The sequence below is a fragment of the Oncorhynchus clarkii genome, chromosome 22, assembly GCF_045791955.1.
Source record: "Oncorhynchus clarkii lewisi isolate Uvic-CL-2024 chromosome 22, UVic_Ocla_1.0, whole genome shotgun sequence".
NCBI classification, from domain to species: Eukaryota; Metazoa; Chordata; class Actinopteri; order Salmoniformes; family Salmonidae; genus Oncorhynchus; species Oncorhynchus clarkii.
In genome coordinates, this window is record NC_092168.1 from 3,219,910 (window position 1) to 3,246,626 (window position 26,717).

The 26,717-nt window shown below is 41.4% G+C and overlaps 1 protein-coding gene across 1 annotated transcript in view; it reads left to right on the forward strand.

Moving 5' to 3' along the window:
- The first annotated feature begins 354 nt into the window (after nucleotides 1-354).
- LOC139380491 (integrin, beta-like 1) overlaps nucleotides 355-26,717 on the forward strand; it is a 121,650-nt gene continuing 95,287 nt past the window's right edge. The window contains exons 1-4 of the mRNA XM_071123190.1: nucleotides 355-639; nucleotides 7,076-7,269; nucleotides 23,290-23,436; nucleotides 24,107-24,229. Of these exons, the coding sequence (XP_070979291.1) occupies nucleotides 548-639; nucleotides 7,076-7,269; nucleotides 23,290-23,436; nucleotides 24,107-24,229 (556 nt within the window). The 5' untranslated portion in view covers nucleotides 355-547. The remainder of the gene's footprint in view (nucleotides 640-7,075; nucleotides 7,270-23,289; nucleotides 23,437-24,106; nucleotides 24,230-26,717) is intronic.

The window sequence follows — 26,717 nt, forward strand, 5'->3', positions numbered from 1 at the left end:
CAGGTGTCTTCCAATAATCACAAAATAAAAAAATCTAAATAGGCCTATAATTATTTTTTTTAAATGTACACAATTGAAAAATGCTAATAAAATATTTAAATGCTCAATGAATATTGCTTTGCAAAATGTGTTCATTAGTTTGACCATGGTCAGGTATAGTACCTATTAGGGTACTTTTGATTCAATACTTGTCTTTGATCAAGAAACTCAGGACTCAGGAAAGAAAGAGAAAAAAACAACGATAAATCATATGTATGAAAGACTGTTTCTAATTACATAACTGTGACTGAACTTTTCTTTTCTTTTTTGGCAGGTTCCTCCTCTCCAACTCCTGCCCAGGAGAGAGTCACAACTAATCAAAGGCACTTGTATGGAGAGAGAGAAGGGTTGACCAGTTCTGTCCAACCCGTTGCTCATTCTCCCTCTCTCTCTCCTTCTCTTCCTCACTCCTCCTCTTCCTCGCTCCCTCTAGCTCTCCCTCTGTTTGGGAAAAAAGGGGGTAAATTCTTGTAGGCGACTTCACTCCAGGTTTCTGTGGGATTTAAACATGCGTGCGGAGGCTTTGGTGAACTGTATGTTAGTTCCCTTGCTTCTTATTCTGCTCACGGCTGTCGAGCAAAGTTTGTTACAATCGCTGGGGTGAGTTTTGGAGTTTCACCATGGCTTTCTTTTTCACTTAGTTTGGGGGTTTCAAAGACAGAGAGAGAGAGAGAGAGAGAGAGAGAGAGGGCAGAGAGAGGTGAGATCTGCTGACTGGGTGAACGTTTAGAAGTAGAAAAAGGTGCCGTTACAGTAGTGTACGTAAATGTGTTTGGTTAAGTTTGTACTGTCAGATTCTCTATTATGGAGTACAAGTTTTTTATTTTATTGACACGTAAGAAAGTTGCTACCTCTGCACTGGTGTTTTCAAAGGACATGATGTGATTTTGAAACGTTATTGAACAAATGTTACATCAATAGTGGAAAAGAATGTCTGTCATATGAACTGTATCTGTACAAAGTGTTGATAACAATTTGTTTTACACATTCATAGATCAAGCTGCATTTGCAGGATATGAAACCATTCCCTTGAAATGTCATGAGTGCTTGTTTTGTGGTGTGTTGTATCATGCATCTGCATTTCTTATGATACTACACAAAACTAAACAAAAATAGACAGTGACATAGTTGTCTGATGTGAATGTGGGAAACCACATCTTCCTTTGCCTTGGCCTTGAAGGGGAGCCTGCAGTAAGTATTGCCACATGACATTGCAGAGCATAGTCTGTAAACTGGACTCAGCTGAGGAGAGAAGGAGTTATTTACTCAAAATAGGTGCACCAGGGGGCTGTGTGTGTGTGCGCGAGCGCGTGTGAATGTGGCCAATGTTGAGGCTGTGTAGGGTGTTTGTTGTTGTGTTATGTGGTTGGGTGGTAGGCCCCCCAAAATCCACAGCACATGTTAATTGGGAAATATAGAGGCTTTCTGTACCATTACTGTACATGTGACAGCTACGGTGAAGTCAAGGATTAATAACAGTATGTTGTTGTAGCCCATAGCTCAAATGCAGGGTTGAGTTTTTTCTCCCTGGTTGGTTTGTGTTTGTTAATGTGCCACCATTTCTTTTAGATAAGGTATGCATGCATTATTCCATAAAGAGTGTAATAAGCTGTTCCTTTATCAAATTGAGAGTGGCAGGAATATTTGATATTTGGGTTTTACTCACCCCTTGGAATATTTCTGCTGTTCCTGAACAGGAAAGGCCTTAGCATGTGAGGCCAGGAATAGAAAAGAATGTCAGAAACCTAGACCAAAAGACTCACTGGGAAATCTCCGAGTGAGTGGGACAGCAAAACAAAAGCTTTGAAAGATCGCCCGTCTGGAGTTGCAGTCCAAGTGGAATGACTGTACAGCCAGTTTGCTACAGCAGGAAAATAGTTCTGCAACAACAGGAAATGTGAATAATTATGTCGATTATAATTAAGGAACATTTTTGTAGGGGGTGATACATTTTTTGTACGGGCAAATCAAGTCTGAAATTTCAAAGTGGAAAATTGCTAACTTTAGAATCCTTTGAAAAACTCATATACACTACAAGTTTGCATTTCCTGCTTTGCAGGAATATTCTCAGCAACAAGAGAGTGATCAAATTGAGATCCTATATCTGTATCTGTACAGTATGTTCTTTTCTTGGTTCTCATTGTCCATTCCAACCTGGGTTCAATGCGGAAGACACATTTTAGTTGACTGCATTCAGTTGTACAACTGAGTAGGTTTCCTTTCCTTTTAACCTATTTGAAATGACTCGGGACTCTGTCTCTCTTTCCTGAACATTGAACATTGACATACTTGTGTCTGTAGACTGTAGGTTTCTACCCCAGCTCTAACCTCGGCCATTATCAGTCGAATTACATAACACAGAGAAACATTATAGCTATTGTCAAATGACCATCTTCTTATATTGCACTGGTTAGCTGTTGTCATACAGTAGCTCACCAGCCATAGGAGGTATTCCTGCCTTTAGAGTACACTAGGTATTAGTTAGTTCATAGGTATTGGTTAGTTCACATTATGCTTAAAATAGGACGTGAATAGTAACAGAAATTACATTACAATGAGATGATCCATTCATTTGTGAGATACTCCTACAGCATTTGCAGAGCTGAACGTTCAGGAGCCACAAAAGATTTACAGTCTGAGAGAGACGGAGAAGGTGGGAGAGAGAGAGAGGGGGAAAGAGAGGAAAAACAAGAGAGGGGAAGCGGCATGGAGAGAGAGGAGAGGATAGGAAGACAGAGAGAGTGAGAGAAACAGTCAGAAAGAAAGGGAAAGTGAGTACGATTACAATTAAAGCTGTAAAACTTCACACAGTCACCTTGCACCTATAGACAAATTACTTTTTCACAGGAAATAAAATGAGGGAAGAAAGTGAGGGAAGAGTGAACAGAGGCATTCTTGACTCTTGAGATGGGGATTGTTACCAGAGACCAGCACTGTTTACCAAAGGAAACACACATTACTATTCCCCAAAAGAAAATGGAAAAAGTTAAAAGAAGGGATGAGGAAAGGTATAGCATAGATATAGAATGTAGAGTGCGATCAGAAAAAATTCACACCCCTTGACTTTTTACGGATTTTGTTGTGTTACATGCTGAATTTTAAATGGATTAAATTGAGATGTTTTGGCACTGGCCTGCACACAACACCCCATAATGTCACAGTGGAATGTTTTTCTATATTTTGTATTAAAAATGAAAAGCTGAAATGTTTTGAGTCAATAAGTATTGAAACTCTTTGTTATGGCAAGCCTAAATAAGATCAAGAGTAAAAATGAACTTAAGACACATAATACGTTGCATGGACTCACTCTGTGTGAAATAAGTGTTTAACATAATGTTTTTATTTACCTCATCTCTGTACCCCACATATACAATTATCTGAAAGGTGGATTTCTGTAAAGTGGATCTGTAATTATCTGTAAAGTGGATTTCAAACACAGATTCAACCATAAAGACCGTGGACTTTTTCCAATGCTTCGCAAAGAAGGAAGGGAACCTATTAGTACATGGGTCTTTTTTTTTAAAGCAGACATATCCCTTTGACCCTGCTGAAGTTATTAATTGTACTGCAAAGATACAGGCATGCTTCCTAACTCAGTTGCCGGAGAGGAAGGAAATATGCTCAGGGATTTCACCATGAGGCCAATGGTGACTAAAACAGTTACAGAATTTAATGGTAGGTGAAAACTGAGGATGGATCAACAACACTGACGACACAATACTAACCTAATTGACAGAGTGAAAAGAAGGAAACCTGTACAGAATACAAATTATTCCCAAACATGCATCCTGTTTGCAAAGTTTGGGGCAAGTCTAATACAACACATTACTGAGTACCACTCTCCATATTTTCAAGCATAGTGGTGGCTGCATCAAGTTATGGGTACCTAGCCGTGGGAAGATGCTTTGGAATATGTTAAAACATGCATCCGGTTTTCAACAAGGCACTAAAGTAATACTGCAAAACAATTGGCAAAACAATTAACTTTTTGTCCTGAATACAAAGTTGTATGTTTGGGGCAAATCCAATACCAGTCTCCATATTTTCAAGCAAAATGGTGACTGCATCGTGTTATGGGTATGCTTGTAATTGTTAAGGACTGGATAGTTAATAAAAAAGAAACAAAATGGAGTTAAACACAGGCAAAATCCTAGAGGAAAACCTGTTTCAGTCTGCTTTCCACAAGACACTGGGAGATGAATTCACCTTTCAGCAGGATAAGACACAAGGCCAAATCTACACTGGAGTTGCTTACCAAGAAGACAGAGAATCTTCCTGAGTGGCCAAGTTACAGTTAAATCTAGTTGAAAATCTAAAGCAATACCTGAAAATTGTTGTCTAGGAATGATCAACAACACATTTAACAGAGCTTGAAGATTTTTTTAAATAATAATGTTGCTCAATCCAGGTGTGGAAAGTTCTTAGAGACTTACCCAGATAGACTCACAGCTGTAATCGCTGCAAAACTTGCTTCTACAAAGTATTGACTGAGGGGTATATATATATATATATATATATATATATAAATACTTATGTAAATGAGATCTTTTTGTATTTCACTTTCGATAAATTAGCAACAATGTCTAAAAACACGTTTTTCCGTTGTCATTATGGGGTATTGTGTGTCGATGTTTGTGAAAAGATCAATCAGGCTGTAACACAACAAAATGTGGAACAAGACAAGAGGTATGAATACTTTCTGAAGGCACTGTACCTATAACACATAAGAATAAAGGCCAAGATGAGAAATGTAATTGACAGACAGCTCTAATACATATATACAACAAATGTATTATAGACACACTGTATGCAGAGAGGCCCACCTCTCCTCCTCCCTTATGTTCCCACCCCAGTACATACAGTGCCTTCGGAAAGTATTCAAACCCCTTGACATTTTGCACATTTTGTAAGGTTACAGCCTTATTTCACAGTTGATGAAATCTTTTTTTCCCCTCATCAATCTATACACAATACATCACAATGATAAAGCAAAAACTGTTTTTTAGAAATGTTTGCAAATGTATTACAAATAAAAAAAATAAACATCTAATTTACATAAGTATTCAAACCCTTTACTCAGTACTTTGTTGAAGAAAGTTTGGCAGCCACGAGTCTCCTTGGGCATGACGCTACTAGCATGGCACACCTGTATTTGTGGAGTTTTTCCCAGTCTTCTCTGCAGATCCTCTCAAGCTCTGTCAGGTTGGATGGAGAGCGTTGCTGCACAGCTATTTTCAGGTCTCTCCAGAGATGTTCGATCATGTTCAAGTCCGTCTCTGGCTGGGCCACTCAAGGACATTCAGAGACTTATCCCAATGCCACTCCTGCATTCTCTTGGCTGTGTGCTTAGGGTTGTGGTCCTGTTGGAAAGTGAACCTTCGTCCCACTCTGAGGTCTTAAGCACTCTGGATCAGGTTTTCATCAAGGATCCCTCTGTACTTCACTCCGCTCATCTTTCCCTCGATCCTGACTAGTCTCCCAGTCCCTGTCGCAGAAAACCATACCCAGAGCATAATGCTGCTTACACCACCATGCTTCACCGTAGGGATGGTACTGGGTTTCCTCCAGACGCTTGGCATTCAGGCCAAAGAGTTCAATCTTATTTTCATCAGAACAGAGAATCTTGTTTCTCATCGTTAGTGTCATTTAGGTGCCTTTTGGCAAACCCCAAGAGGGCCGTCATATGCCTTTTACTGAGGAGTTGCTTCCGTCTGGCCACTCTGCCATAAAGGCCTGATCGGTGGAGTGCTGCAGCGATGGTTGTCCTTCTGGAAGTTTGTCCCATCAAGAGCTCAGCATATGTGGGAACTCCTTTAAGACTTTTGGAAAAGCATTCCAGGTGAAGCTGGTTGGGAGAATGCAAAGAGTGTTCAAAGCTGTCATCAAAGCAAAGGGTGGCTAAAAAAAAATCTCAAATATAAAATATACAACGTTTTTGATTGCTACATGATTCCATATGTGTTATTTCATGGTATTGATGTCTTCAATATTATTCTATAATATAGAAAATGGTAAAAATAAAGACAAAATCCTTGAATGTGTAGGTGTGTCCAAACCTTTGACTGGTACTGTGTGTATATATAACAAGTTTTTGACTGCACTGCACCTTTAAGTCTTTTTGGCATTCAGAAGATTCAAGCCAAGAAGTATAGGCTATGACTTTCAAAAGTCAAAGAAGTACACTATATGCCATGATGTTTTGTAGATTTAATGTTTGTAAAATAGTTGTACAGCCTGGGGACATTTAGTAAGATGGCATTCATGGCACTCAGGGACCAAATCTGTGGTGGCTCTATATCTAAAAATGTTAGGGTACCTAAATCTACCTCTAAATCTACCTCTGTGCCAAATGTGGTGATTGTCTCAAAATAAGTAATGATGTAATAATAATGTAAAATTGCATTACCATCTATGGCCATTTTTTAAGATGACTACCAAGGTCTCCAGTGGCCAAATCTGTGGTGGCTCCATATCTAAATCTATTCAGGGTAAATTAATCTACCTCAAAGCAAATTTGGTGCGTTTGTCTTGAAAAAGTCCAGATAAATAGTGCTAACGACAGCAGCCATTTTGTAAGATGGTCGCCACGGACGCCAGGGGTCAAATCTGGGGTGGCTTCAATCTAAATATTTTCAGGGTACATGAATCTACATCTTTTCCAAATGTGGTGCTTTTATCAAAGAAGTGAATGATTTATTGCTTAACTGCCCCACTATAGGACATTGGGGATTAAGAATGGTCTCTCAGGTTCAATCCCAGTTGTAGGCAATAATTTTTTACTTTTATTTTTTTCTGTTTCTAACCCTATCCCAAACCTAAACCCTAACCTTAATGTCAACACATTCCACAATCAATAGACAGCTCCACAGACTGCCCCATACGCCATAATTAAAAGGGCCAGCCATGCCATCTCTCTGTTGCTGCAGTTATGGCCAGTTATGGAGATTGTGTTGATAATAATATACTTAATACATACATCGAATATGTGATCTATAGGCTACTGAGATATAAAAAGCTAATCCTCTTGTTTTCCCAGGCAGGTATGTACGCTGTCTGCTGAGTCGTCCCAACGGCGGTGCAAGACCCCTGAAGGCCTTATCTGCAGTGGTAGGGGAGAGTGTGACTGTGGGGCTTGCATATGCCAGGTCGCAGAGCCAGGGAACTACTATGGACCACGCTGTGAATGCCATGACTGGGTCTGTGCTACATATGACGGGAAGACTTGTGGAGGTAAGGGATAGAGCGATACAGAAACACTCACTAAGTCAGCAGTAGGGTTCCTCTCAAGGGTTCTCTCCTCTGCACTTTGTCTTGTGACTGTTGCTCCCTCTTTTGGTTGACTGATTGAATTGTAAAGCATTTTATGTCATTAAAAAAATACTGTAGGTAACCATAGTACGCACAGTACAAGGACATGTACTCTCACGGTTTGAAAAAGTGCAGCAGACCAGGAACGTTTTTAACATGTCAGTGGATGTATGGTGCAACACGTTTTGACCCAGCTCGGTCTTCCAAAGATAAGTTATAAAGCAGACATCTTCTCTCTCAGATTGCAAACGTTCTGGAAAGCTCTTTGGTTTGACTCAACCAGACTGAAGTCACCCCCGGGTTAGTGTGTGAGAAGAATAGCTCGGCCTCATCCTGGAGTCACACTAAAAATTCTCCTCCAGGTTTTATTAGGGCCTTTGATGTTCCCACAGGCTTTCATTGTAGGGGAGAGTTTGGACATTTTTTACATTCAGCATCTGTCAAGGGAGTTATTTCAGGATGTTGAGAATCCCAGGGAATAATCAGAATTAATACACATGACATACACATGACCTGCTCGTCGAACATCTCATTCCATTCAGCCACAAGAGCATTAGTGAGGTGAAACTGATATTGGGCGATTAGGCCTGGCTCGCAGTCGGCGTTCCAATTCATCCCAAAGGTGTTCAATGGGGTTGAAGTCAGGACTCTGTGCAGGCCAGTCAAGTTCTTCTATACCTATCTCGGCAAACCATTTCTGTACGGACCTCGCTTTGTGCACAGGGGCATTGTCATACTGAAACAGGAAAGGGCCTTCCCCAAACTGTTGCCACAAAGTTGGGAGCACAGAATCGTCTAGAATCTCATTGTATGCCTTAGCTTTAGGATTTCCATTCACTGGAACTAAGGGGCCTTGCCCAAACAATGAAAAACAGCCCAGACCATTATTCCTCCTCCACCAAACTTTACAGTTGGCACTATGCATTGGGGCAGGTAGCGTTCTTCTGGCATCCGCCAAACCCAGATTCGGCCAGATGGTGAAGCGTGATTCATCACTCCAGAGAACGCGTTTCCACTGCTCCAGGGTCCAATAGCGGAAAGCTTTACACCATTCCAGCCGACGCTTGGCATTGCACATGGTGATCTTAGGTTTGTGTGCGGCTGCTAGGCCACGGAAACCCATTTCATGAAGCTCTCACTGATTTGCTTAATATAAGGAATTTGAAATTATTTGTATTTTTTATTTTTGGTACTTAAGTATATTTTAGCAATTACATTTACTTTTCATACTTAAGAATATGTAGAACCAAATACTTTTAAACTTTCACTCAAGCAGTATTTTACTGGGTGACTTTCACTTTTACTTGAGTCATTTTCTATTAAGGTATCTTTACTTCTAACAAACACTTTGTACATTTTTTAACATAGGTCCTGTTGTTAACTTATATCCCAGCTATAATTCCTTGCATTACGCCTGGGAAGAAAACACTTACCCCAAGGAAAACATTTAGACTATTAGCCCGCACAGCTACAAGGATGCAATTTCATGCTAGGTTTAGGACCTCATACTGAAGCTTATAGAGACCCCAACTGATATATAGAAAGATCTTTAAATGATCTACTTTGGTTTAGATACAAAAATCATGAATCCTCTAACACAATAAATTAATTAGACTTTGTGAAAATCTGTTTTTTGGCCCTAACTTGCTTACCACTTTTTCAATGTGGTTCCTTCCTTTACAGACTCCTTGAAATTATGACCTCTTCCTAAATATTTCAAATCAAAGTCTATTTGTCACGTGCACCGAATACAACATTACAGTGAAATGCTTACTTACAGGCTCTAACCAACAGTGCAAACAGGTATTAGTTGAACAATAGGTAGGTGAAGAAATATAACAACAGTAAAAAGACAGGCTATATACAGTAGAGAGGCTATAAAAGTATCGAGGCTACATACAGACACCGGTTAGTCAGGCTGATTGAGGTAGTATGTACATGTAGATATGGTTAAAGTGGCTATGCATATATGATGAACAGAGAGTAGCAGTAGCGTAAAAGAGGGGTTGGCGGGTGGTGGGTGGGACACAATGCAGATAGACCGGTTAGCCAATGTGCGGAAGCACTGGTTGGTCGGCTCAATTGAGGTAGTATGTACATGAATGTATAGTTAAAGTGACTATACACATATGATAAACAGAGAGTAGCAGCAGCGTAAAAAGAGGGGTTGGGGGGAGGCACACAATACAAATAGTCCGGGTGGCCATTTGATTATCTGTTCAGGAGTCTTATGGCTTGGAGGTAAAAACTGTTGAGAAGCCTCTTTGTCCTAGACTTGGCACTCCGGTACCGATTGCTATGCGGTAGTAGAGAGAACAGTCTTTGACTGGGGTGTCTGGGGTCTTTGACAATCAATTATTAGGGCCTTCCTCTGACACCGGCTGGTGTAGAGGTCCTGGATGGCAGGCAGCTTAGCACCAGTGATGTACTGGGCCGTACGCACTACCCTCTGTAGTGTCTTGCGGTCAGAGGCCGAGCAATTGCCGTACCAGGCAGTGATGCAACCAGGATGCTCTTGATGTTGCAGCTGTAGAACCTTTTGAGGATCTGACGATCCATGCCAAATCTTTTTAGTTTCCTGATGTGGAATAGGCTTTGTTGTGCCCTCTTCACGACTGTCTTGGTGTATTTGGACCATTCTAGTTTGTTGTTGATGTGGACACCAAGGAACTTGAAGCTCTCAACCTGCTCCACTACAGCCCCGTCAATGAGAATGGGGGCGTGCTCGGTCCTCCTTTTCCTATAGTCCACAGTAATCTCCTTAGTCTTGGTTACGTTGAGGGATAGGTTGTTATTCTGGCACCACCCAGGCAAGTCTGTGACTTCCGCCCTATAGGATGTCTCGTCGTTGTCGGTGATCAGGCCTACCACTGTTGTGTCGTCTGCAAACTTAATGATGGTGTTGGAGTCATGCCTGGCCATGCAGTCGTGGGTGAACAGGGAGTGCAGGAGGGGACTGAGCACGCACCCCGAGGGAGCTCCAGTGTTGAGGATCAGCGTGGCAGATGTGTTGCTCCCTACCCTCACCACCTGGGGGCAGCCCGTCAGGAAGTCCAAGATCCAGTTGCAGAGGGAGGTGTAGTCCCAGGATCCTTAGCTTAGTGATGAGCTTTGAAGGTACTATGGTGTTGAACGCTGAGCTGTAGTCAATGAAAAGCATTCTCACATAGGTGTTCCTTTTGTCCAGGTGGGAAAGGGCAGTATGGAGTGCAATAGAGATTGCATCATCTGTGGATCTGTTTGGGCGGTATGCAAATTGGAGTGGGTCTAGGGTTTCTGGGATAATGGTGTGGATGTGAGCCATTACCAACATTTCAAAGCTCTTCATACGGTATTTGGACCAAATTATAAATTTTGTGTATGGTTTCTTAGAAACAAGGGTAGCTCATACTACCCATTTGGCTCAACTTACCCCACTCTCCCCTTTCATCAGCATCTGGAAGGTCATTTAAATTTGACAGCCATTCATTTTAATAGAGATCGAAAAGTACATTTTGAAAGTGTAGTCAGTTGGTCTGACCGGTCGCTACTTTATAGGTACAGAATAAGAATGCTCTGGCCTTATTAGTTCTAGAACACACATCAGAGAAATCATACATTTTGGAATAGACAGCTTGCCATCCACATGCGTCATGGTGGCATTAGCTTCTGTTAGATAGCCAGTCTGTTTTTGAAGTTGGGCGGCCGTTCAGTTGACATTTCGGTAATTGTTCTCAGAAAGGAGATGTGCGTCCACACAAATCCATGGAGCTGGTTTGAGCTTGAGTGCACACCTCTCTAGCATCAAATATGTCCACTCTTTCCCTCATCCTCTTCAGTCTCTTGTGGTTATTGGCATTGTTCCTTGAAATACTAAAGAGTGCTGACATCCAGTTAGGGACTACAGGGATTATGGCTCTGGGCGTAATGAAATAAATGGATTTGGAAAAATAAAACATCTCAAGTTCGAGATTCTGTCTTGTAAATTTTTATTTTTTTAATAGTTTTGTCTTTTCAAGGGGAATTGATGTTAAGCTACTGTCAATCAAATGTGATTTTTTTTTGCTGTATTGGGGTTCATATTTATTCCTGTTTCCTCTTATTAAGTGAAAGGGAAGCACTTTATGCATTGTTTATTAACATTTCTACAGGCACTACAAGTATCTGAACATTTAACTGCTGTGCAGTCGCCAAACATTCCATATCCTGAACACCTGATACAAATTATCCTGAAACATGCTGCAGTCTTTCTTCTTTGAAACCAGTGGAACTAAATCAAAGCATTCACACTGATGAATACCATCGTAACAGCTACTTTACTATCCAATTTCATGAACTTGAAAGTAATAAATATATTTTTGGGTGAAGATCTACAATCTTTAACAGGCCTAAAGGCATGTGTGTGTGTGTGTGTGTGTGTGTGTGTGTGTGTGTGTGTGTGTGTGTGTGTGTGTGTGTGTGTGTGTGTGTGTGTGTGTGTGTGTGTGTGTGTGTGTGTGTGTGTGTGTGTGTACGTGTGCACCAATGGAGGCTCCTCAGAGCTTATGCTTTTTAAATAAAACTATACTAAATATATTCACCAGTGGAGGCTGCCGAGGGGAGGACGGCTCATAATAATGGCTGCAACCGAGCTAATCGAATGGCATCAAACACGTTTGATGTACAGTGCCTTGCGAAAGTATTCGGCCCCCTTGAACTTTGCAACCTTTTGCCACATTTCAGGCTTCAAACATAAAGATATAAAACTGTATTTTTTTGTGAAGAATCAACAACAAGTGGGACACAATCATGAAGTGGAACGATATTTATTGGATATTTCAAACTTTTTTAACAAATCAAAAACTGAAAAATTGGGCGTGCAAAATTATTCAGCCCCTTTACTTTCAGTGCAGCAAACTCTCTCCAGAAGTTCAGTGAGGATCTCTGAATGATCCAATGTTGACCTAAATGACTAATGATGATAAATACAATCCACCTGTGTGTAATCAAGTCTCCGTATAAATGCACCTGCACTGTGATAGTCTCAGAGGTCCGTTAAAAGCGCAGAGAGCATCATGAAGAACAAGGAACACACCAGGCAGGTCCGAGATACTGTTGTGAAGAAGTATATATAATAATATTGAAATGGAAGGAGTATCAGACCACTGCAAATCTACCAAGACCTGGCCGTCCCTCTAAACTTTCAGCTCATACAAGGAGAAGACTGATCAGAGATGCAGCCAAGAGGCCCATGATCACTCTGGATGAACTGCAGAGATCTACAGCTGAGGTGGGAGACTCTGTCCATAGGACAACAATCAGTCGTATATTGCACAAATCTGGCCTTTATGGAAGAGTGGCAAGAAGAAAGCCATTTCTTAAAGATATCCATAAAAAGTGTTGTTTAAAGTTTGCCACAAGCCACCTGGGAGACACACCAAACATGTGGAAGAAGGTGCTCTGGTCAGATGAAACCAAAATGGAACTTTTTGGCAACAATGCAAAACGTTATGTTTGGCGTAAAAGCAACACCCTGAACACACCATCCCCACTGTCAAACATGGTGGTGGCAGCATCATGGTTTGGGCCTGCTTTTCTTCAGCAGGGACAGGGAAGATGGTTAAAATTGATGGGAAGATGGATGGAGCCAAATACAGGACCATTCTGGAAGAAAACCTGATGGAGTCTGCAGAAGACCTGAGACTGGGACGGAGATTTGTCTTCCAACAAGACAATGATCCAAAACATAAAGCAAAATCTACAATGGAATGGTTCAAAAATAAACATATCCAGGTGTTAGAATGGCCAAGTCAAAGTCCAGACCTGAATCCAATCGAGAATCTGTGGAAAGAACTGAAAACTGCTGTTCACAAATGCTCTCCATCCAACCTCACTGAGCTCGAGCTGTTTTGCAAGGAGGAATGGGAAAAAATGTCAGTCTCTCGATGTGCAAAACTGATAGAGACATACCCCAAGCGACTTACAGCTGTAATTGCAGCAAAAGGTGGCGCTACAAAGTATTAACTTAAAGGGGCTGAATAATTTTGCACGCCAAATTTTTCCGTTTTTGATTTGTTAAAAAAGTTTGAAATATCCAATAAATGTCGTTCCACTTCATGATTGTGTCCCACTTGTTGTTGATTCTTCACAAAAAAATACAGTTTTATATCTTCATGTTTGAAGCCTGAAATGTGGCAAAAGGTCGCAAAGTTCAAGGGGGCCGAATACTTTCGCAAGGCACTGTATTTGATACCATTTCACTTATTCCACTCCAGCCATTACCACGAGCCCGTCCTTCCCAATCAAGGTGTCACCAACCTCCTGTGAACTTCACGTCACCAAATAATTAATTAAAACACACTGCTTTGCAATTAAGGTCAACAACACTCTCTTGGGTGATGCTATGGTGTAGCCAGAGGACAGCTATGGGTACATTGATTTCAATACAAAACCTAGAATGCTCATGGTTCTCACCCACTTCCATAGACTTACACAGTAATTATGACATCTTCCGGAGGACATCCTCCAACCTATCTAAGCTCTTGCAGCATGAACTGACATGTTGTCCAGCCAATCAAAGGATCAGAGAATTAATCTTATATTGAAAGCACAAGCTACGTTTAGCTAGTACTGCAGTGCATGAAATGTGGTGAGTAGCTGACTTAAAGAGAGAGAAAGACAATTGTTTAACAGTTTTGAACACATACATTGATTCAAAAATGAGAGTGAGAGAGTATTTTTTTCACTTTCACTTACTTAGCTAGCGGATGCAGCTAGCTAGTTTAGCCTACTCAAACACCCAGCTTAAACAGAGAGGGATTCTATGCTAGCTAGCTGGGTAAGGCTATCCAACACTGGAACTTTTATTGTAACTGATAAACCGCTTGCTGTACACTGTACTGCATGATTGTTGTGGGTTTACTAACTCTTTAGTTCTAGTAGATATGTAGATATGTTGACTAAGATGTTAGCTAATATGGTGACAACGATGTAGGTTGTGTGTATCGATTGGCGGTTTTGTTGTGTTGTGTTGTGCAATGAAGTCCACAAGTGAAGGGAAAATGTGAGAGGAGGAGGGTGTGTAGATGTGAGCAGGAATTATACAACGAGCAAAGTGATCAGGCTGTTTGTATGTGGCTGCTATGAAAGTGAACTGTGTGCGGGTGATCAGGGGTTTATTGATTCTGCTGATTCTGTTGAAAAACATTTCTTTAAATGGAAGCAAACACAACTAAATGGGAAAATAAAAATAAGGTCATGCTCCTAAAAACAAAAACGTGTCCTCCCTAATCTTAAATGGCACCGACCGCCACTGCTGTGCACCTGCATGCTTGCTTGTGTGTGAGGGAGAGAGTGATTTATTTGGGCAGACAGGTTGGGAGCTGGTAAGGAGCTCATTATGGTTCACGGGTCTGGAGAGTGAAGGTTCTGCCTCAGCCTGTTAATGGGGTTTCACTCACCCATACACACTGCAAAATGGGCCAATGTCTGCAGTTAGACTTTCACACACACACACACGCACTTGCATATTCATCCACGTGTGTGTAACTGCCTATAACCACACTCCTCACATGTCAATGTTATTCAAAACAGTAAGAAGACGACCAAATGGAGCATTTCTCTCTCTCACTGCATTTGCCAAGTTCTCTCTCCGCTGTACTGTGCCCAGTATCCATGCTCTTCCTGTGACTCACTTATCTCTGCCTCTCCCAACTGCCCCCAGATAGGATACTATGGATTTTCCTCCTTAGGGCTAAACTATGGGTTTTCCTCCTCCAAACACATTAGCTGGGCTGACATTGAACTTGAGCTTTTCCTTTGGATGCTATTCATCAGTGACACATGGCCTAGATGTACAGCTAGCCGAAGCAACAAGTAGCGACTGTAGCGACTCGCTGTTGAAGTTATCTGAGAATGAACTGGCTTAAATCTGCAAGAGATGTTCAGCAGCAAGATACATGTATGTTTTGCATGTTGAATTAGCTGTTTGTCACTGAAAAATGTCTGATCATGTGACATTTCTTAAAAGTTTGAGAGACAATGTACTATTGTATCCGGTTTGCGATCTCAATCCGCCTGGAGGTTTGATTCGTATGAAGTCCTTGTTTCTTCTGTCCATCTGTTGTGCAGATAGAAAACACAATGTGCATAGTTTTTGTTGATAACAGTACGGCATGGCTTTTGAATAGTATGACGGTAGTCTAATTTAATATCAACATTACAAAGAGGTAACAGAGTTCACTCAGAGGTTGCAGATTCCTAATTTTCCCTGAAAACCCCCGGCGACATAATTCTGTATCTCCCAGGATCATGTGAGTCCTAAACATTCCCTATAAATGTCCATTACTGAGGGGGAAATATGCTACTGCAATCCTGTGCAGGACTTACCTGTTATCTGTTTTGTTTTTGTCTTGGTTTGTCCCTGATCAACCTTGTATATTTCTGTCTATTGGCTTAATATAATCAGGAAAGAAAAACAACAGTAAAATAGGAGAGGATCCCAGGAATAAAGTCACATTTAGTGATGTATTGTATGTAAACAGCCACAACTTGGTTGAACTTTCCCCATTGTTGGTGTAGTAACCTTTAATTGGTGCACAATTAAAACATTTTATTCCTTTGGTATAATGTGTTTTTGTTCTGAACGTGGTCCTCTCAGACTCATGGCGACTCGACGTGGCAATGTTTCCATCCCTTTCACAGTGTTTCATTTTTTTTATAGGATTATTCTGTTTTTTAATGAGCCATGTGAAATAACTGGTTCCTCTCTCTCTCTCTCTCTCTCTCTCTCTCTCTCTCTCTCTCTCTCTCTCTCTCTCTACCCTTTTCTCTGATGCCTAATCTTTTCCACTGTCAGACACACTAAGTGAGACCTGGGGCACAATAGGTTACCAGCAGCCTGTTCAAGGTGATCTAAACGTGAATTATGTGCAAAGCTCATTCTTGAAGTAATCCTCAGATGAGGCTAGCGAGTGAATGTTGTTTAAAGATGTTAAAAATGTTGCAAATTGTTGTAGGTAGGTCAACCTTCCCATCCAGATCAAGGGGTTCTGCAATACTGCATAAACGGATGCAGTGAGTGAACTCCATGTCTTCCGTACTGAAGAAAAGTATTCACCTTCGCAGATAATAATGGTAATTCGGTCTTGCAAGTAACGATTTATTGCCAAATGGGTTATAATGACACTTTTATCTGCTTTATTCATTGAATATGAATTAAAGGCCCAGTGCAGTCAAACATGTGATTGCTTGTGTTGTATATACATTTCCATACTGTGAGGTTAGAATAATACTGTGAAATGTAAAAATATTTGGATAATGGATTTTTAGTGTAAGAGCTGTTTGAAAAGACCGCCTGAAATTTCAGCCTGTTTTGCTGGAATGGAGTTTTGGCCTGCCTGGTGAATTTGTTTATACACCAATAAGAGAGTTCCAAACCTCGCTGCCTATAACAGCTAGTTTTCAGTTTTCCCCTCCCCAGTCCTAATCAAATTATTGCTTGAGAAATTGCTCTTGCAAAGAAGCAATTTTTTGTTATTTTTGACTGTTTTAAATGAAAAAAATCACAGTAAGGTAATTACCCAGTAATTTTTTACCCAGAAATTATATGATATTGAGATAAAAACGTCTTCATTGTGCCTTTGAGCAACTCATTTTGCATGGGTCAGATGCTCTCAACCCTTTTGGTACGCCAACTCTCCTTCTTTTCCCCCAGAGGACTTTCAACAAAAAGCTAAATGTCTCTCCAATCTGAAAGAATCTGTAACTTTATGATTTGTGTGGATTTTATCATATCTCTGTGTCCTCCTCTCTCCTCTATCTGTGAGGGGCGGTTGGTTGAAAGGGGACAGTGAGAAAATGGGCAAGAGAAAATCCCTTTTCTGCTGATTGACTGCCCTAGCTGTGCTCTGTCAGAAAGGTCTTTAGATGTGTGTTCAGTTCTCTCTCTCTCTCTCTCTCTCTCTCTCTCTCTCTCTCTCTCTCTCTCTCTCTCTCCCTCTTTCTCTCTCTCTCCCTCTCTCTCTCCCTCTTTCTCTCTCTCTCCCTCTCTCTCTCTCTCTCTCTCTCTCTCCCTCCCTCCCTCCCTACTGAAGGCTTTGGGGTTTCAGAGTCTCCTTCACTGTTCTGTTCCAGTCAGCCCTGCACGGCACAAGGCGATCCCACCCCAGGGGAGTTTACGTAATTCTGGGCTTGGCTTAATCTGAAATCCACCCTGCCTGCCTCTGAGTAGTTCTGACTCCTTTGGACACAACAGTTGTGGGTGTCTGGCAGATGCATCATTTTCGTCAAGTTGAGTGCACGTCAGTGTGCTGTAAGAAAAAGGTTTCCCTACATTCCCCGAATGCAGGAAAGAGAGAGTTTCCATGGCACACTTGAGCATGAATCTTATATCCTCCAAACTTCAGGCAAACTATTGTATAAGATATTTTGGCATTATGATCCACAACCCAGACGTCACAGGAAAGACGTAATATTCTGGTTGTTGTCTGTTTAGAATACAACCACATAAAGGCTTCTCTTGTTTGTTGCGGGAAAAAAACATATTTTTTCAGCCAGTATACAACCTGACCGAGATACGATTGCCATTACAACCAGTTTCCCCCTGGGAAAGCTCTCCTCTGGCATTTCACGTCCTCGTTGCAAATGTTGAAGTTATTGAAAATGTCCGGTCCCTTCGTCCACCAATAGAACAACACCCTTTGTCAACTACGGATTTACTGGTCTCTGAATTTGCAGCAAGGATTCTACAGTACTCTGCTGTACTTATTATTATACCTCATTACCCATTTCTTTCCTTCATGGCGTATATTTTGATGTGCTCTAATACAGATGTGATGCACTGTGTGCTTGTATGATGACTCACCTAATGGGTCCAGTGCGGCTATGAAGGAGAGGTTGAGAGCTGCTCTCTGATGTGTGTTCAGGTTCCTCAGGGAGTTACATTAGGCCGCTTCATGCTTGGAACACTGCAGCCATGTGCCAGCGCAATGATCATGAATAATACTGTGGCGCTGTGGTGGTGGACACTATTTTTGGGGGATCCTTTCAGCTTTTTAGCACTACTGCCAGAATTACTGGCTGAATTATTTTATTTTTTTACTCTGCATAATCTCTTTAACTGTACCTGGCTGTTATCCTTCCATTATATACTTTCCAGCAGTTCAGAGTTCTGGAAAATCAGTGGACAGTTATTGCCCTTCGCTTCTATGAAGAAGAAACAAACATCACAATGCGTTTTGGACTTATAGAATGAAAATGACTGATTTACTGTTACTTATCACTCTATTTCGTGGTCTATCTATGACTCTGGTCTCTTTCTCAGTCTTCTGCGGCTCTATAAGGATAAATAATTACTTGAAACATGTGACTCCTTCCTCTCTCGCTTAAGACTTGACCTGACGTGTAGCCATTTCACGCTCCACATCACAGAAGAAAAGAGAGCAAGGATGGAATAATTACTTACCAAAATGTTTCTGTGTTTAATAGAGACAGTGAATGGAAAAATGCCATCAGGCTATAAAACCGGGGAACCAAGCAGTAAATGAACACAGAAGACAATCAAACATTTTTCCTAATTTGCTCATTACAGAACCAGGTTTTCAACTTGGGGTCCTCATCGTTTTTGTATAATAGTCTTGAATTAAATCAAATTGTATTTTCCACATGCTTCGTAAACAACAGGTGTAGACTAACAGTGAAAGGCTGACTTGTGGAGGTTGTATTAACTTAACTAGTTAACTAGTTTGAGATTCTTAATGACAGTCCTGTTCTCCCTTTTTAGCTAATTTCACGAGTAATTTAAATGTTACATATCCCTGTGTTTATATATTGTTGAAATCCACTCCATATACAGCTGGATGTGTCATGGTAAAGTCTAATGAGTAGCTCATAACAAGAATGACACATCACCATCTTTGTCCATTTTTAGCTGAACAGCCAGGGTAGGTTATATCACTCAAGATTGCTTCATTATTATCTTAAACTGTGTTTCAAACAAGCCGACTTTGTTGTTCACCTCTATCTAAATGATATATCCCCCATTTATCAGCGGACAGGAAAGACGTGACTGGAATAAAAACACTCAAATTAGCCTCCTGAATGAGTCATTGCTTCTCTCCCCATCAACAGTTTATCTGACGGTGACGGTGCATCACCTATCTTTAACTCCCACAGCTGCTGGGCTTGATAAAGTCTTTCCCAAGGCCTTATTGGCTGAATCTGTCTGTCTGCCTCATTATCATTGGCTGGGTCTATCTGTCAGAGCGTGTCATTGGCTAAATATGTCTGTCAATCAGTAAAGAAGGATCTGGGCACTCTATGGCTAACGTTTGCTACCAAGGAGACAGGTTTTAAACTGAGGAGGGACAGCAAGCCCTGCTATCTCCTAGGCACGTGCCACACAGAGACTGATGAAATGCACAAAGACCTCACCCTGCATCTGTTTCGAGTTTTGACACTTCAAGTTTCTTCTGTCCTCCATCAACATATGGGCCTCACGGAGTTGGCAAGAGCACAAAAAGATGTGGGAGCGGGCGAATAGTCATTAAGTTGTTCAAACACTTCAATATACTATAGTAACATGTACAGCTGTGATGGCGGAACCCTCAGCCTGCCTGGGCTTGGATATGTGTCTTTCAGTTGAAGGTTATTCAGATGGACGCCATATTCTGGGGTTGGGTTTGGTCTGTGATGTGCTGACAGCTTTGATGATAGCTTTTAACACTCGGAGAAGCTAGTGTTGTTGAGAATACAGCTGCTCTGAAGCTACCCACAGGACACATTCTGTCCACAGCTAGCCCCCATTGTTGTACTTCATAGTAATGATAATAATATAGATCTATTTTACATCTAGATAACAAACATTTCTCCATACTTTTGGGTTGTTTTTGATTGCTACATTGGTAAAATACTTAGCGTGAAAGATTAATCCTGCATTTTTTTCCCTTTCTTCTAAGAAGGATATAATAAAATACATGAGCATCAAATCAGTAAATACTTGAGCTTGAAACCTTCACTTGAGTTATGTACTTAAACAACAGCAACAAGGGGATAGAATGGGGACAGTTGATTGTGGACATTTCCACTTTTTGCATGGCATTTTTAAGATAAGTGTTTTGGATAGAACAACACTACATGATATGAAATAACCTGGGCATAAAAACTCCTCTGCAGTCTGGTGGGACAGATCAGTAATGAGAGGAGCGTGATGAGGACAAGGCCTATTTTTATGGCCTGATGGATAGCCCTTGAAGAGGACATCATATTTCCATGATGGACGAGGCAGACGAATGATGGAGTATGACATGCAAGGCCCCAGCAAAACGCGACAAGAGCAACATTTATAATAACTTGTCAACAGACCTCATTTTCATTGTATGAATTCCCCTGTATTCCCCTGTGTTCAACATTGCACACTTCAGCTATTAGAATTATGAGTAATGGTACACAGACAAAGCAGTTTCACAAACCCTCCGAATACCTAATCGTGTTTTTGGCCCTCAATTTCAAAGACGGAAAACAGATATACTTGATTACAGTAAACAACCTCTAATCTTCACCACTGAAATGTGTTATACAGAAGATTAAAGTGATTCGAACAAATATGGCTGTGAAACCACGCAACAAATATGGTTTCTTACACATTTATTGGAAAATGTGTTTTAACATAATGTACCCAGCTAGCACATTTAGCTCCTTGGAAGTTATGGAAACATATTTTTTGGGTTTCTCATTGGTTCTGGGAATGAAGCTGACCGGTAAAACCGTGTTTTTTTTTAAAGTTCTGAGAACTGAAGTGGAAATTTTGCCTGTTTTGGGAATGTATATTTTTAGGGTAAAGGGAGGTTCTGAGACCTTTTTACTATGGTTCCCTGGAGGTTTTATTAATGTTCTGAGAACAAAAATTAGAGGTTATTTGAAGGTATTTAAATTACGTTCCGAGAACATGTTACAATAAGACTTTTAAGGCTAGCATACCATTTTTTTGTTGTTACTCATACAAAGCTGTTTGTTTTAGTCTATTCAAATAGACCCCATTTCAAAGGAAACAAGCACTCATTAAAATGAGGTGTGGCCAATACACCTGACACACTTAATTAACAAAATAGAGCTGGGATCTCCAACTCTGTTGCTGGAGACCTACCGTCCTGTAGGTTTTCACTCCAACCCTAATTTAGACCACCTGATTTTATCTATTAGCTGGTTGATAAGCTGAATCAGGTTAGTTACACCTGGGGTTGGAGCGAAAACTTACAAGAGGGTAGCTCTCCAAGAACAGGGTTGGAGAGCCCTGAGATAGAGGATATAGAGAGTTTGCTTGATGCTGAGAACATAATGTATATGTTTATAAATAACATTCCTACAATGTTCTCTGAATGTTGCTAAAGTTTTTACGGAAAGCTTTCTTAACGTTCTCTGAAAACAATTCGAGAAAATTACTTGAAATAGAACCACGAGAAAACCTGTAGGAAACCTTATGCTGAAGTACAGAAATTCCCACAGAAGAATGTTGTTTCTTAACGTTCTCTGAACTATTTCAGAACATTCCCAAAGTCAAACCAGTTGGAGAACGTTGCTACTACAACACCACCGAAATTGACATTAAATGTAATTATGTTTGAACTTTTAGAAAACATTCTGTTAACTTCAAGTAATGAAATGCCAAGAAAATAAATAAAACATTTGGTCAAGTTCCTTAAATGTGCGTAGAATGTTCCAAAGTCAACTATCCTGCACCATTCCCAGAAAGTTGTGCCAAGGTTGTATACTAAATCACCAAAGGACAACCAATTTCACCAAGCTCGCCAAACTCTTAAGAAGCATTTGGTTTTCAGAACGTTATGTGCTACCTGGGTATTTTCTTCCCTTTTCAAAGTCGTCATGTTTCATCCGCTGAAACAGGGAGAGAGAGAGAGAGAGAGAGAATGGGGAAAAGAGAGGGAAAGAGTGTGAGAGAGAAACGCAATGAGAGAGAGAGAGAGAGAGAGAGAGAGAGAGAGAGAGAGAGAGAGAGAGAGAGACAGAGAGACAGAGAGACAGAGAGAGAGAGAGATTGAAACTCAAAGAGAAGTGTACATTGTGGTAGGTGCAACAGAGATCAATGAGAGGGAGAAAGTATGTGTGAGAGAGACGACCTTAAGGCAGCAGAACCCTTTTTGATTAGGAATAATTAAAATCCTTATTTTTGTCTATCAATCATGTCTGTAATGGTGTCAGAAGCAGTTAAGCCTATTATCCTGCTGGCCTTATTACAACAGTTACACAATCTAATGTAGGTCTGCCTTTAGAGCAAGTCGGCCTAGACCAGGGAGCCTCTTTAAAATGTGTTCTACCTAAACCCTCTTCTCTCCCAACACTTTGTTTTAAGATGTGATATTTGAATAATATTACAATAGGAATAAATACTCTATAGTATAAATCCTAATCATCATGGCTTACTTGTGTAATGTAAGGGGTGACAGGTAGCCTAGTGGTTAGGGCATTGGGCCAGTAACTGAAAGGTTTCTAGATCGAATCCCCGAGCTGGGGATTTTTGCAAGGTAAAGATCTGTCGTTCTGCCCCTGAACAAGGCAGTTAACTCACTGTTCCTTGGCCGTCATTGTAAATAAGAATTTGTCCTTAACTGACATCCCTAGTTAAATAAAGATGTAGGGATTGGATTGGAGGACTATTGCATTATCTGGTTAGACTGAAGAGCTTTAGCGTCTTAGCAGAACTGAGGGGATGCCAAGTGTCTCCCTTTCAGTTAACTGGCTAATGCAAGGCTGTGTGTGTGCAGGTGAGTGTCTGTGCACTTGTGTGCCTGTGTGCCTGTGTATTAGCAATACATTGTGTGTCTGCATGTGAGAACTTCAATGTGTACACTATGTACTATGCCTTCAACATCAGCTGATCAAAATACTCCATTGTCTCTAAATGCTATAACTTAGGTCTACACTTCTCACAACGTTTGATCTGACTCTGCCATCTCCCTTCCCCTGTAGGCCATGGTGTGTGTCACTGTGGGAAGTGTGAGTGTGATGAGGACTGGTTCGGGGAGGCCTGCCAGTACCAGGAAGACTGTAACCTTACCAACAAGAAGAGCAAGGAGCTGTGCAGAAACCCACAGGGAGTAGTGTGCTCCAACGCAGGTATACTGTACTATGCCGTCGCTCCTCAACCTCTTTCATATTGACACAGGTATCTCACCTCACTCTTTCTTGCTAACAAAGTTATGACACATGCTTGATTATCCTTGTGTTGTCTCTATTATTCTCTCTCTCTTATGTGAGCACAGGTACACAACTACAATTACACAGACACAGGAAAAGTAGCTGTGGCTTCGTCCCTAATTGCACCCTATTCGCTATATAGTGCACTACTTTTGAGCAGAGCCCTATGGGCGTGCTTGCGCATCTGAAGGCACAAGCTTATTACTTCAGACTCACCATACCCACCTGTGGATAACCCTAACGATCTTGCCTCTGACCGTGTGTGTGTCTGTGTGTCTGTGTTTTTGTGAGTACGTGTGTGGCCTGATTGCAAGACCAATCAGCATGTGTGAATGCAAATCCGTTCACAGCATGCTGTCACCCTGCCTTACGGACCTAAAGCAGATGCACACTCAAACACTGCGCAGGCTTCACAGCCTGAGCCCCAACACACACGTGGAGACACACAACCCCTCGCAAAGCACATCTGCAAACCAGCTGTGTCCTCACCCCTTAATGTGCATCACATCAAGACAGACAGACAGATGAGACACACACACACACACACTCACACCACAGACACACACACAGACGTTTGTGTCTCTGACAGGCTCCTGTCACTGCGGCAGCTGCATGTGTCACAACCCCGATGGCAAGAGTCTGGTAACAGGACGTTTCTGTGAGTGTGACGACAGCGAATGTCTGGACGAGGACAACGGAGAGGTGTGTGGAGGTACGCCCCTGAGCCTGTGTGTGGTGTGTGTGGAGATAGCCACTAGAATATGTCCTCCACATCAAACAGACCATTGTTTCCACTGAGACAGACTGTGTTATCATCAAATTGTTTTCTCTGACCTCATTTTGAATATCATTTAAACAAATAGCTGTACTGTTATAGACCTAATGCAGGATTTGATGGAAACTGTCTCCAATATTGGCAGTGGTATGCTCTCTTACTCCCACCCTGGTCGTGTTACTCTAGCTGGGATTCAGTCAACTGCAGCTAGTGAACATTGCATGTTCAGAAGAAGCAACATCTCCCCTATATAGAGGGAGTTGACACTAGATTAAGGAACTGGCAGTCCTGTGACATCAACCGTTTAGTTCTGACAGCAAACCTGGCTGAAATGTAATCCAATGTACGCAACCAGTAGCAAGTGTCAAACTCCCTCTATCTGGGACATGCTGTGCCTGAGCAAATCAAACGCACTTCTTTTTTCCAAAGATAGGGGAATGCCATATTCCTTTCAGACAGGTTAGAAATAGAGTGGGAGACACGGGGATTGACACGGGGATAGACATGGGGATAGAGACGGGGATAGACACGGGGATTGACACGGGGATTGACACGGGGATAGACGCGGGGATAGACATGGGGATTGAGACGGGGATAGACACGGGGATAGACACGGGGATTGAGGCGGGGATAGACACAGGGATAGTAACGGGGATAGACACGGGGATAGACACGGGGATTGACACGGGATAGACACGGGGATAGACACGGGGATAGACACGGGGATTGAGGCGGGGATAGACACGGGGATTGAAACGGGGATAGACACGGGGATAGACACGGGGATTGACACAGGGATTGAAACGGGGATAGACACAGTGGGGTGGCATACGTACAGTATTTTCAAGCAGCCGGGTAACTTACCACAAGACCACAGGCTTTGCACAATCAAATGCACTTCTGACAGTGCAATCTGTAAAGCTTCTGTGAATAGGAAAAACATTCCACAGTTTAATTTGAGAGAAGGTTAACAGGAAGTTAATTAAAGATTGACCTAATGTTTTCTGAATCACTTAGTGGTGTTATTATACTTATCCATAGGTTCCTGAAGGTTTGGGATCCCCTGGTTGTGAACTTTAATTAACCATTCGCTAATTTAATTTGAAATAAAACACATTATGTTCTCTCCCCATCAGTCCATTGTGAGAGAAAGGCACTACATTTTTTCAGGAGATTCAAAGCACAGAGATTGACAGTGCCTGCGTCCCAAACGGCACCCTATCAATTATATATTTATGTATATATAGGTGATATGGTGCCATTTGGGACACAGCCGGTGTCTGTAATAACTGTAATTAAAGGTGAACCTAATTACCAGGATATACAGTGCCTTCAGAAAGTACTTGACTTTTTTCACATTTTGTTGTTTTAGTCTGAATTTAAAATGGATACAATTGACATTTTTTGTTACTGGCCTACCCCATAATGTCAAAACGGAATTCAGTTTCTCAAAAATGTTCAAAAGTTAATTAAAAATGAAAATCTGAAATGTCTTGAGTCAATTAGTATTCAACCCCTTTCTTATGGCAAGCCTAAATAAGTTCAGGAATAAACATGTGCGTAACAAGTCACATAGTAAGTTGCATGGACTCACTGTGTGCAATGAAATTGATTTTGAATGACTACGTCATCTCGGTACCCCACACATACAAAGGTCTCTCAGTCAAGCAGTGAATTTAAAACACACATTCAACCACAAAGACCAGGGAGGTTTTCCAATGCCTCGCAAAGAAGATCACCTATTGGTAGATGGGTAAAGAAAAAGAAGACACAGAATATCCCTTTGATCATGGTGAAGTTATTAATTACACTTTGGATGGTGTATCAATTCACCCATTCATTTGATAATGATAAACAAAGATAGAGGCGTCCTTCCTAACTCAGCTGCCGGAGAGGAAGGAAACCGCTCAGGAATTTCACCATGAGGCCAGTGGTGACTTTAAAATAGTTACAGAGTTTAATGGCTGTGATAGGAGAAAACTGAGGATGGATCAACACCATTGTAGTTACTCCACAATACTAACCTAATTGACAGAGTGAAAAGACGCATCCTGTTTGCAATGTTAGGGGCAAATGACTGAGTACCACTATCCATATTTTCAAGAATAGTGGTGGCTGCATCATGTTATGGGTACATAGCCGTGGGAAGATGTTTGGGGGCGGGGTGCTGAGAATGTTTTTTTTGCCTGCACTTAGGAGGGCTATATCGGTCCGCTAATACCGGGACTGTTAAAAGCCCAGTGCGCTGACAGAGCGTTAAGTATTTTGAAAACAATAACGGGCAAATGTTGCACAATCCAGGTGTGGAAATCTCTTAGATTTACCCAGAAAGACTCACAGCTGTAATCACTGCCAAAGGTGCTTCTAAAAAGTGGACACAGGGGTGGGAATACTTATGTAAATGGGATAGAGTATATCTGTATTT